The sequence below is a fragment of the Centroberyx gerrardi genome, chromosome 17 (assembly GCF_048128805.1).
Source record: "Centroberyx gerrardi isolate f3 chromosome 17, fCenGer3.hap1.cur.20231027, whole genome shotgun sequence".
Lineage (NCBI taxonomy): Eukaryota > Metazoa > Chordata > Actinopteri > Beryciformes > Berycidae > Centroberyx > Centroberyx gerrardi.
The window spans coordinates 3,670,906-3,683,297 of record NC_136013.1 but is presented as its reverse complement, the minus strand read 5'-3'; the positions used below and the strand labels follow the sequence as shown (position 1 = coordinate 3,683,297).

The window sequence follows — 12,392 nt, the reverse complement described above, 5'->3', positions numbered from 1 at the left end:
ACGCTATAAACTCCACCCTTCTTGCACTCAGAGCAGGTTAAAACAAACGCCAAGAAATATTTGCAAATGCTATTATTTGATCCTGGTCTGCAACATAACCACATAAGAAAAAACATGCAAAACAAGTAACAGGCGAGCATTGTCTGCCTGTAATGTAGCCGCATATTAAAGCATGTATGCAAAAGCCAATACAATGCTTAGTACAACAATATGCACCGAGAGGGAAAGCTGTCACGTTACAATAAATAAACAACTGGGTGGAATGCAAACAGGTTGGTGTCTGGACTTCATTGTTAATAATAATAACTATAGAGGTAAAAAAACAAACCAGCTACAGTGGAAGACTTGTGCTGCAGACTCTCTTGTTGCTGCCAGCTCAGCAAAACTCAGAAACCATATTGGAGAAAGTCAGAAGCATTTAGTTTTAAGCTTTAAACTAGAAATCACTGTTTACTTGATCGGTTGCTTAGCGGACGATACAGTGATTTTCCTGCGTGAAAGCCCATGTGCTTCAGGCATCCTGGGCCGATTTCACAGACATGGATCAACTGTAGTCTAACACTAAAAACCTTGTCAACTCTGTCAGTATCTTAATTTGAATGATCCAAGAGAATTGCTGCATGCTGCATATTCTGCATATCTGATTTCAAATGATCTCCACAGTTGCTCAATGGCTGGAGAAAGTTCAAGGAAGTAATGAGAACATGCTGGTTGTTTTTAATTTCTCGATGCGCTCTAAATAAAGGCATTTCATATATACACACACACACACACACACACACACACACACAACTCTCAGGCCTGGAGCAGGACTGTTATACTTTATTTTTTCATCTTAATTTTGAGTTATTCAAAAGTCCGGGCTTTATCCTTTTAGGCCAAATTGGAAAAAAAGAAAAACTTTTTTATACAGTCAAGGTTGACTGGGCTCCATGTGCTTTTTCAGCAACACCAGGCTTAATATTCATTCAAGTCCACCATGGTCGTTTTGGGGGGTCGACTTCCCCAGGTGACCCACTTATTTCCCTGGTTACTAGTCAGGTATGAAAGGGTGTCACTCACTTCCTCTGCCCTATATATACACAGTATATAGCGAGAGTAGAGTAGAGAGGGTGCTCACCTTCCCATCGATGGTGCCGCCCTCCTTCATGACGGGGTAGAAGCGGGGCGTCTTGTTGGGGTCCTGGCGCCCGGGGGTGCGCGGGGTCCTGGGGGTCCTGGGCTCGTGAGCACTGGGGGATTCTGGGACCGTTTTGGGCAGAGAGTGGGCCATTTCTGACACTTCACTGTCCACTGAGAACAGACACGGGTAAAAAAACAAAAAACATGAGGCTGTATATACAACACTAAATCGTTTTCTACTGAACCACAACATTATGATTATATGATCCGCCTGCTGAGCCCTTAATGCCTTTCTACATTTTGAAATCTGACAGTATATCTCTACTGCAGGACAAATTACCGAGTTTCAGGCACTTAAGTTTTCCCAGGTCTAAGTTGAATCAATTCAAATTAAATTTGTAGCACATTTCATACATCAACGTAACTCAAGTGTTTCACAAACATGGTTAAAATGAAAAAGAAAGCCAATAATAGAAACAAGATAACCAAAGTCATGAAGGGACACAAGAACAGGAGGAGTAATGTTTAAAAAGTGTAAAAAAAAGTCTAAAAACGTAAATATAAAAGTATGGTTAAAAATGCATAATGCATTAGGTCCAGAGAGGCTGGTCAGCTTGTGTGAAAGTGACATGAACCAACCTGGCATGGGAGGAGGCGGGACTTCCTGGTTTGGGTCAACAGGCACTTTGGGGGCGAGGGTGTCGAACTCATCTTTACTGATCACATTCAGCTTCTTAAAGTTCTCCACCTCCTGCTGGAAAACGCAGAACATACATACAGTACATGTGAAGTCAAAGTGAGTCAGGAGAACAGCAGCAAGGTGCAGACAAAGACTTTGGTTATTGATTGAAAAAAAAAAAGTAACATTGAACAACAACTACCGCTAAATTGCTCAAATGTAAATGAGTGCAACAGTGTAATAGGTTTAAATTCAAGCAACCAACTGTAAGAAGAGCGAGGGTGAAAACAACAGCACCAAGACAGCAGATGTAACAAAATATTGCGGTGATAATGTGTGATACAGAAGTGCCATGTAAACAGAAACAGCAATCTAGAAACATTTTTTTCCTTAATTACACTATTATAGTGTTCACTGCAACCTCATTAGCATAAGACACATGGCCAAAAAACCTTCAGGTTGAAGACATGAAGAAGACCTGGACCCCAGTGCCACCCATAAGCGAACCTCATATTCTACACTATATTTTTATGTTTTGAGATTGAATCCATCCCACACCCTGAAATGCATTGAGACTCAGCTTTTGTTGGCTAAAAAAAGGCAGAATAACTACAATTTTGAAACGCGAATAATGTTCAAAACCTATAGCTACAACCTGAATATGAGATCTGAGCAAATATTTGTCAGTGACAGAATTTAGCTCAAGGGGTGCACTTACTTTTGCACAGCCTATTTTTCATGTATTTTAATTTTCTAACTTCATTATGTGCAATAGAAAGCATTGAATACGTCTCAGACAAAAAAATGTCAAATAATTTCATTTTAAATCATTCTGTAGCCCAACAAATTGTGCAAAAAAAAAAACACTCAAGGGGGTGTACAAACGTTTTTCGCAGCACTGTAATATCAGCCCTAGTTAGAGCCTGTTTACACTGATAAAACACAGTTGTACATGGATGGAAAAAGCTCCAGCATGCCAGAGCCTGAAGCCATGAAGCAGGCATGTGTGACAAACAGCAGATGTGACGATGTACGGGACGAATCCAGGCGGGCGTACTTTGAACTTTACACGTCAGCGTCAGAAGGAGAGAATCAAAAAAACAAAAAAACTGCAGGTGACCTCGGTGTATGTATTCAGGCGCGACATTTCCCACCTGCAGACGCGACTGACGACCTTTGAGCAGAGCGGGAGCTGACCGAGCTAAAACTGAAGACCAATTTGATGGCTTTCATTCATTTCTTCCACTTTCTTTAGTTTCTTTCATATAAAGTATCTTCTGTGTGCAAACAATTTTATTAAAAGTGACTACTAGTGGGATCAAATAGGGCTCGGCGATTATTCAATATCATCGTTTATCGTCTTTCAGTGGAGTCATATCGTCAAGATATGGCGATTTTGGGATATCGTGACGCACAATTCTGCTCTCTAAACTGATGATAACAAGCTAATTATATTTAAAAACTGACATAATGGAGGTGTGAAACATTTTAAAGGAATACTATTTGAAAATTTCTGTTTTGCTCGACAATCACACCCAATATTACCATTCGGTTCAATGGGATGAACATGAATTTGATTATGAGTGAGCCATATCGTGATGTATATCAATATAGAAAAAAATCCTAATGAGTATCGTGATATTGATAAGTACAGAATGTTGATTACCGCGTTTATATGTGCAATAAATGAAGCTGACATTAACGCTGAATGAGAACATTCATGTCTTGATCTTTGACTTAGACTGTTTGTTTTTTTATTGTCCTGAGCTTTTGACCGCCGAGCGGCCGTCAGGATGAGGTGGCAGGGCGTGAGAGTCCCAGATCCCCGACCTGCTGCTGAACTAACTCACTGCTGTCTATCAAAGGTCAACACATGGCTGTTTCTCTCGCTCCCATTTTCCTCCTGCAGTCTCTGAACCCCAAGCAGCAGAAAACAGGCAGTAAAGAAGAGGAAGAGACTCTTCTACATGCAGTAAGAAGAGCGAGGGTAAAAGCCACAGCACCAAGACCTCCCCCCCCCCCCCCCCCCCCCCCGATTACTCCTCTGCAGAATGAGCCAACACTAATCTGTTTATAGTGTCTCATAGCATAAGCCACATGGGGAAAAAGCTTTGGGTTGGGGTGTAAAAAATAGAAAGATTCAGTATCACTATATCAGTAATACTATTCCTCGTAATTTAATTCTAGGCATCAAAACAAGAAAAACTCTTCTACAAGCCGTCTCCTCCCCTCCATAACTGAGGTGGATTTAATAGGCGAATTCAATAGGGGATCGTAGCTTTCAGCTGGTCTTAGAAAAAGTACGAGTTGTTCCTGATGTGTGATACACTCCATGTGTACAGATAACTTGTGTGAGCCTGTTGGTGGATTAAACTTGTAGTCCCACTTTTCAAATTTCACCGCATACTTGCTGAACTAATGCTGCTCCTGTCGCTCCGTCCCCCAAAAAGAAATATTTAGGATTTAGGTTTTTTGCTCTCTTTTCAAATGTCAGACATTACAAGTCACGGATTGGTGGCTGGTTGAGAGACAAGTTTGAGTCAGTTTTGTGTTATAAATTATGCTGATTTGGTTCTACAGTAAAACGTTCAAGGAAGAAATGTCTGTAGCTATGTCCTAAAACATGACTACCTATTTATCAGGGTTCCCACACTCACTTGGACTTTAAAGGATAAGGCTGGTGTTGTTTAATGCATTGCTTACAGTCAACAAATCCTATGAAAATAACAAAATCAACAATGCGTTTGCTCTACTCCCGTTACTTTCCGACTTCCCACGTACCGTTTTTAGCCGTCAACCTGGAAGTCATTGGCTCCAATTGTAAGCTAAAAACCTTGAAATAAAAAAATTTAAAAATCGCTAACTGTTACCATGAAAAGTCAGGCTGTTGTAGTTATTACCAAATCAAATTCAAATGGGAACAAATTCTTCATTACGCCGGGGACTATTTTGGAACTACTTTCCTGAGATCGCAAAGTGTTTACAGCCGGCTGTAACAAAATCATTGCTGATTTTGTTATTTTCATAGGATTTGTTGACAGTAAGCAATGCATTAAAAAACACCGGCCTTATCCTTCAAATTCAAAGACTTCTCTAATTACTTTCGTACGTCTTGTTTGTTGAAATAAATTCAAGGACTCAAAATTGGCATGTTTTGTGGTCGAAAATAGACATCATAGAAGCCTCATTTTTTACTCATTTTCTTGCCGAGTCAAGATATCATTCATCATTTGAAAAAATATCCATAATAGGGTTTTCCTCAGGATGTGAAGTGTCGACCCCAGGATGGAGAGAGGCACAGAGAGCTGAGTCTATATTTTACTCAATTTTAATAAAAAAAATCAAGCGCTTTCAATGCCATCCATTCATTTTCAAAAACCTTCAAGGCCTTATCTAATTTCCATCAAATTCACAAACCCTAAAAGGATTTTAAAGACCTGTGGGAACCTGATTTATCTGTTCTGTGTTCCTATAATGTTCCAGCACAAAGTGTCTACAGAGGAGGCAGCCATCCAAAAAGAGGGTCAACTCTGGCGGCAGCTGTGCCACACACATGTAGTTCGGAGGAGGCTCGTATACTGGGCGCTAAATAGTGGCCTATTTTTGGCAGTATCTATGTGGTCTAACAGCTCTGTCACTACGTGTTCATGTCAGATGTCCTGGGTCTGAGCTGCAGCGGGGGGCTTGGCTCGGCTTCTGACGCCTAAACAGCAGAAACACCGGGGTTTCACCTAAATTTTTAGTCTGTGAAATTTGTCCACTAGCTTGTCTCCTCATTCACTCCTCTTAACAGATCTGATAGTTAAGTGAGCAGCCAGTGGAAGACTGTGTTTGTGTTAATGTCTTATTTCAATGATAGTGAAGCAGGCCAGAGCTGAAACCTTCCCTGGTAAAATAAATATAAAAAAAATAATAATAACAAAACACAGGTGGTAAGAAAGCGGCTGATTCAAGGAAAGAGAGGGATTGTGGAAGTGAACACATTTTTTGGAATGCAACGCAGCCAAGGCCCACAAGCCTGCAGTGTAGTCTGGCTTACTGACTGTAGGACAGCTGGACGCTAACATTAGCCCCTCTGTTCACACACTGCTACTACAAACTATAAGTAACAACAAACGGCCAAAATAGCACAGGACCATAGGGAACAAGAGCCAGAGAGAAAACATATTTTTTCCCCTCCTGTTTGCCTACAGAGATCATAGACAAGCATTCAAAGGAATTGATCTGACTAATTGATCTAATATCTGGGTGCTTTGACTAAGACTGTTGCACTCCTTGGGTGCTTTTAATGTCGATAATCTAGGAATGTAAGGGTTTTCTAGTGTTGCACGAAATGTATCTCTGGACAAGAGTTGCGGCTAAATGCCAAAAGTGTTAACAAAAATGTCTTGTCAAGATCTAACGCCCAACTTGGTTTGATGAAGCCTTGGGACACAAGTCAGTGTGACAGTACAAACTATTATTAGTCAAAAGCCCCTAAAGGTCTAATTAAGAAGACTGCAGTAACTTTAGAGATGAGACTGAAGTGTCTGATGGGGGAAAACGGCCCATAAGTCCCTCTGCAGTGAACGTGACTCATGAGGATCTTGTGTGAATGTGAACGGCAGCGTAATGGAGGAGCTGGCGTGTTCAGACCTGACAGGAAACACATGGCTGCGTACAAATTACCTGTAGTTTACCCTTCGCTACCTTTGGTGCTCTCCTCTACTACTTGGGTCAAACAGCGCTTTCAACAAAATTGTACCAGTACCAGATGGGTCAGGTTTACCACATTGGTGCAATTCCAGTTAATTGTCAACTGAAATTGTCCCACCCATCTGGCAAATAGGCTAAAACCACCCATAAAAAGTGCACAAATACTATTTGACCCAGGTCTGTTTAGTAAGTTATGTGTGTTCAAGCATTCATCAAGTAATGGGTCTCTAAATGGAAAAAAGTAAAAAAAAAAATCTAAATAATATGCAATTGTAGGTGGGTATGTTTCACTTACAATTACGCTTCTGATAGTGATTCTAGAATAATACCTTTTGATACCGTTTCTGTTGGAAACTCATTTTACTAGAGTAAATTATTTTCTGTGTAACATTTGTATACGTTTGCTATTCTAAATAGAATCAGGCCACATTCAATTGGTTTTCGTAGTAAAAATACCATAAGATCCCATTGTTCCAATCCAAAATTTTAAGCTTTTCACTACGTTCTGACGCCTTAAAACAAAATTTCAATGCACAAATTGAGTTGGTTTTTTTTTGAAACCCAGACCACGACACATTTCTCGACCCTCTGCCTTACCTTGCTGCACTCGGCCTGCTCCTCGCCCGTCCACAGGTCCTGCTCGTAGTAATACAGCCCGTCGTTGATGGCTTTGGCCAGGTCGGCGGTGATCCTGGCGCGGGACTCGTGGTTGCCCGTCCTGTCGCCACCGGGGTGCTTGCGGAGGTGGGGAGGGGTCTGCGTGACGATAAGGATCTTGTTGACGTCGTGGTCGTCCAGCTCGTAGTCCGAGTCGTCGTCGTCGGACCAGTCGGTGAACCTGTTCTTCCTGGGCGCCATCTGCTCCATTTCCTCATCGAACAGGAAGTCCAGCTCCTCCTGGTCGGGCTCGGCCTGCGGCGGCGGCGCCTGGAGGCTGAGCGGCGCCAACTCGCTGCGCTCCTGGGTGACAGAGGCGAACGTACGGCCGTTAACACAGTAATAAGCAAGAAGAATATGAGATTGGTTGATGAAATAATACGTTTTTAATTATAAGGAGGAGAGATTTTTTAGCAAGTGTCTGAACATCTTGAAAAGCTGCAACAGTAGTGATTTTGGTGTCAATGTTCGAATCTCCCAAAAACTTGTGCGTGTGTATTCTTTTGTATATTCTTTTTTGTGTGTGTAATCTTAAATGAAGGTAAACATGGAAATCAGGTAAGAAAGTATGAAGAATGGAAGTACGCATGAAATATAAGCATGAAATATAAGCATGAAATAAGCGAGAAGCATAGGGAAGAGGAAGGGGAGGAAGAGGCTGTGGTGGGCGAGTGAGAGAAGAAAGTACTCAACTGCAGGGGGGGGGCAGTCAGACTGGGGCGCTGGGGGAGGAGAGGAGCCGACAACACACACATCATCACTGACGTGCTGCCGGCCGAGAGGCGGAGGGAACAACAGGAGAAAAGACATGGGGAGGGAACAACGAAAACAGAGGAAGATGGACAGACAGAGAGATGAAATGAGGATGGAAAAACAGCAACAGAATGGAGACATGAAAATATGAAAGTATGAAAATATGAGATATGAAAGATGATTTTCTTATAACCAGCTGTGTCAAATAGTGAATGTTTAACTTCAGTTAGGACGCCCGCTGTAGGTGAAAACAGGTTAAATGTTGATGTTGAGATGCAAAAAGTGCAATCAATTATTTTGTTCCTCAAATCAAAAATCCAATAATCATCATAGCTAGTTGTAATCACTACCAAAATAATCAGCATTATCATTTTAGCCATGTGCAGCTCTACTCTCTAAACATTTTGGCACTCGCTGTACCCAAATGGTTCACAGAACATGAAAACAAACACAAAGAATTATTTGCAAATACCATTTGACCGAGGTGTGACTATTTTGCACCACACTACTATCACTCACAATGGGAAAAACCACCGACCATTTAGGTTTGTAGCTGCTAAACAGTCGAAGCACCTGGTGAATTTTGGACACCACTAGCCACCGTAGCCAAATTCGTGTCCCTGCCCACTATCCAGTACCTTGGCCTTGCCGGAGGGCTGGCGATGGCGTTTCTCCACCTGGATCCAGGCGTCGGGGTCGGGCTGGGGGGCGGGGGGGTCTTTGGAGGCGTCTGTCGATGGGTCGGACTCCTGGGTGGAGGAGCCGGACTCGGCTGAGTCCTCGGCAGACTCAGGCGGAGTTTCCTTTACGGGCGATGAAACCGGAAGTCCTGCCACATCAGACAGGGAACGGTTAGAAACTGATCTATATAGGCGACTACACAGAACGGTGTATAAACTACGGCGCAGGTCCCAAAATGGGGCACTGGTACTTCTGTTCAGCCCACAAATGACAATAGCAAAATATTATTATTAACATTGCATCAGCATTATAGAGACGCTCCACCAGTGTTTGCTCTGTATTCATTTAGAGAAAATGTGAAATTAAAATTAGCATTGTAATTTAGGCTAACTATCATCTAAAACTAAAGTAAGTGTAGTCCAAATGTTTTAGAAGTACTTATTTTACTGCGATTACAAAACATTTTTAGCACTACAACTTCAACTTTAAACACAACTTAGACCTAAACAGGAACAGATATGGGACAAAACTATAATTATCCCCCCCAAGCACCACAGCTGCATAAAATTACAGAGCACAAAACACTGTGCTGCACCTTTTATTTTATTTTGATTTACATCTTTCATTACTTTTCTTACTCTTCAACCTACACCTCTGTTCTTTGCTGCTTTAATGAGCCAATTTCCCCTCAGGGATCAATAAAGTTCATCATATCTTAACCTCAGTCACACGATTTTTCTCACGTAGTTCATAACCTGTTGTTAGAACCGTTGGCATATTACTAAACGGAAATAAGATATTTCCTCATGGCTGATTGGAGGATAGTAAACATCTTCTTCACTTTAAAACAATGAATTCTCTTGATGACTAACCGGCGTTCATGGAGGTGAAGGCTTGTCCGGGGATGAACTCCGGACAGTGGATGAGCTGGGAGAAGTCGGTCCGGGGGGATCCCACGGTGGGGGGGGCGGGGATGGGCCAGCGCTCCGGGTCGACTTTACAGCGAACTTTCTCCTCCACCAGCTCCACCTCTGTGCTCTTCTTCAGAGCCTGAGGAGGATTTACAACACAAGGCTGACACAAAGCTCCAACGCATTTCCCCATTGCCACAGTACAAAACACTGAATTTTGTGACTTTATCTCTGCAAGTACTGTATCTGCTTTCAAATTCCTAAAAAACACAGTTTAAAAAAAAATAGATGGTTGATCAATTTCCCATTCGGTGACAGATTAGTGTGATGACAGTCAAACAGAATGAACACAAATATTAACACTGTTGCAGAGTAAGTTTACAGAACTACTAATTTACACAACTGCTGTGGTTTAGGCTACATTACAAAATATGGATGAAACACATTTTTTTTATTTTATCATCTCATTTTCTTGACTACAACAGAGAACTATAATAATTTAAACAAACTTCAAATAGCTTTTTTTTATTTATCTATATTGTTAAATCCTGCTGCTTGAGTGCATGAATAAATTGGTATTGACTTGTATTAAAAAAATATATCAATAGATATTTTTCTGTAAATCCTAAACTCGAAGACTTGGAAATTTCCAAATTTATTTTCCAGACTTTTCTGTAACTGTTTAGGAAGCCTGATATTAGAATATCATTCAGTCGTTTCTCACTGGTCTTCAATGCTGCTTTGTTAAACCAACACACAGCATTAAGAAAGAAAAAAAACCCCGAAAAGATTACAACGCACACACTTGTATAGTGGAGCATGGTACAAGGAGAGTCTCTTATTGATGAGTTTACCTCCATGATGAGGCTGATGTCGGTGGTGAGGGCCTGCACTCTGTGGAAGCTGGCGATGAGGGAGATGGGCAGGAAGCCCTGGGCGTCCATCTTCCTCCGCAGGAAGAAGTCTCGCTCCAGGTTGTGGAGGCTGAAGTAGTACTCACTGGGGTTAAAGGAGGAAAAATTATAGGGGTGGAGTCATTTAACGTCAATCAAAAACCTAGGTTTTTAATTTATTTAAACAAGTAGTCCCACTGAGAATGAATCTCTTTTCCAAGGGAGACCCGGCCAACATGGCAGCATCAAGAAAGCATAAAACAGCATACAATAATGTTAGATAAAAGGTGAGAGGAAAGCCAAATTTTGGTATATACAGTAAGCGCAAAAAAAAGGAGCCAAATCTGTATAATGAAATAAAACATGGAACTCTATTGATCCTTATACAGGGAGGTCAGAGTCAGCTACAGATAGTGCTGAAACGATTAGTTGATTAATCGATTGACAGAAAATTAATCGATATAATTTTGATAATTGGACCTCTAGTTCCTTCTCAGTTGTGTGATCAGTTCCTGTGAACCAGGAAACCAGGAAAGAGCTACCAGACACCGGCTGTTTATAACAAACAATGGAAGAGCTTTCATCAACTGGATGTAGGTTATAGGTTGTGTAGGTTGTGTTATAGAAATCGGTGATAGAGAGTAGCAGAACAGACATTTTATTTATATGAACATGTCTCAGATTATAACATGAGGTGCTTCTGTAACCCTTATTAAGTGAAGAATCTCTAACTATTACACCTGAGAGATCAAAAAATGCCCCAAATCTCTACACAAAAAAAAACAAAGCACTCTCTCCATTGCACACACACACACACACACACACCACACACACACACACACACGTAAGACCAACCCTGCCTCAGCCCCAGAGGCAGTGGGGACGCAGGTTTGGTTCATGTGGAGGGTTAAAGACGGCTGGGTGAGGCTGCATGAATAACGCCTGAAGGAGAACGAGAGAGGAGAAGACAAGAATGTTCTCCCTTTCCCTCCCCTCCTCATGCCCCCCCCACCCATCCCTTCTAACCTCTCCATAATCCCCTACATCTCTATCCCAATCCCCTCTCTCTCTCCCCTCCCCCTCTCTTACCCACCTCCTCATATCGCCTCTCTTTCCCCTCCTCTCTCCTCCTGACCCTCCCATAGCCCTTCTTCCTTTCTTTACCTCTCTCTCTCTCCCCACTATCCCCCCCCCCCAAACACTCTCAGTCCTTTTCATTTCCTTGCTCAGGCCTGCAGATAATTCATTCTCTCCCCCCTCCAAGGCACTGAGACTATTTTTAGTAATACACCTCACCAACCACTATTCTGAGTCTGCTTCTGCAATGAGGCCAAGGCTGTCATTCACACACACAGTAGAAAGGCTGCCCCCTGCAGGACAGACTGCCAGAAAAACAACTCTGATCTGCTGCTACAGAGCACAACACACACACAAAAATCTCCATCCCTGGAACCAGCAAAACCAGAGCTGCATGGATCAATACATTGGCAATGCTTTATTCTATACCTTTACTTATCAAGGGGAGATTTGCTGAGCATGCATGCTCTTTTTCAGCAACACCCTGCTTAACGTTCGCTGTTGGCCACTGGATCAGTTGGTGGTTAAAGCATGACTCCGCCCATTTTTTTTACCTGGACCCTTTCTCCCTTCTTTTTCCAGCATACCGATCAATTCTGACCAAAACCTTGCCGATTGCTTCACTATAGTGCCAATGGACAATCCCCAAAAAAACAAAACAGAAAACAAGAAGGAAAAAAAACAAGAAGCACATAATACATGGGTGGTATTACTATGAAGTTCTTATCTTAAAGCGTTTAGGAGTTATAGTAGTTTAAAGAAAGTCAGTTTGCAAATTCATGCAGTAAACTGTCTAATCTAATCTAATTAGATCATCTCTTCTATGGGGGAACCTGTGGTGTTGAGTACAAAGTGTTTCATCATTTAGTTTGTCATGCATTTCTTGTAATTTGGCAGGTTTTGATGCCACCTTGGCTGTTGCTT

At 41.9% G+C, this 12,392-nt stretch overlaps 1 protein-coding gene across 6 annotated transcripts in view; it reads right to left on the bottom strand.

Annotated features, from left to right (window-relative positions):
* The window catches only part of larp1b (La ribonucleoprotein 1B), a 30,981-nt gene that overhangs the window by 8,961 nt on the left and 9,628 nt on the right, over positions 1-12,392 (bottom strand). For 5 of the 6 annotated variants that reach the window (XM_078289492.1, XM_078289495.1, XM_071924965.2 and 2 more), the window contains 6 exons: positions 10,353-10,497; positions 9,460-9,637; positions 8,545-8,735; positions 7,094-7,456; positions 1,762-1,876; positions 1,121-1,293 (listed from right to left, as the gene is read on the bottom strand). In XM_078289492.1, coding sequence (XP_078145618.1) covers positions 1,121-1,293; positions 1,762-1,876; positions 7,094-7,456; positions 8,545-8,735; positions 9,460-9,637; positions 10,353-10,497 — 1,165 coding nt within the window. The remainder of the gene's footprint in view (positions 1-1,120; positions 1,294-1,761; positions 1,877-7,093; positions 7,457-8,544; positions 8,736-9,459; positions 9,638-10,352; positions 10,498-12,392) is intronic. The other variant, XM_078289493.1, reaches the window with a different exon arrangement.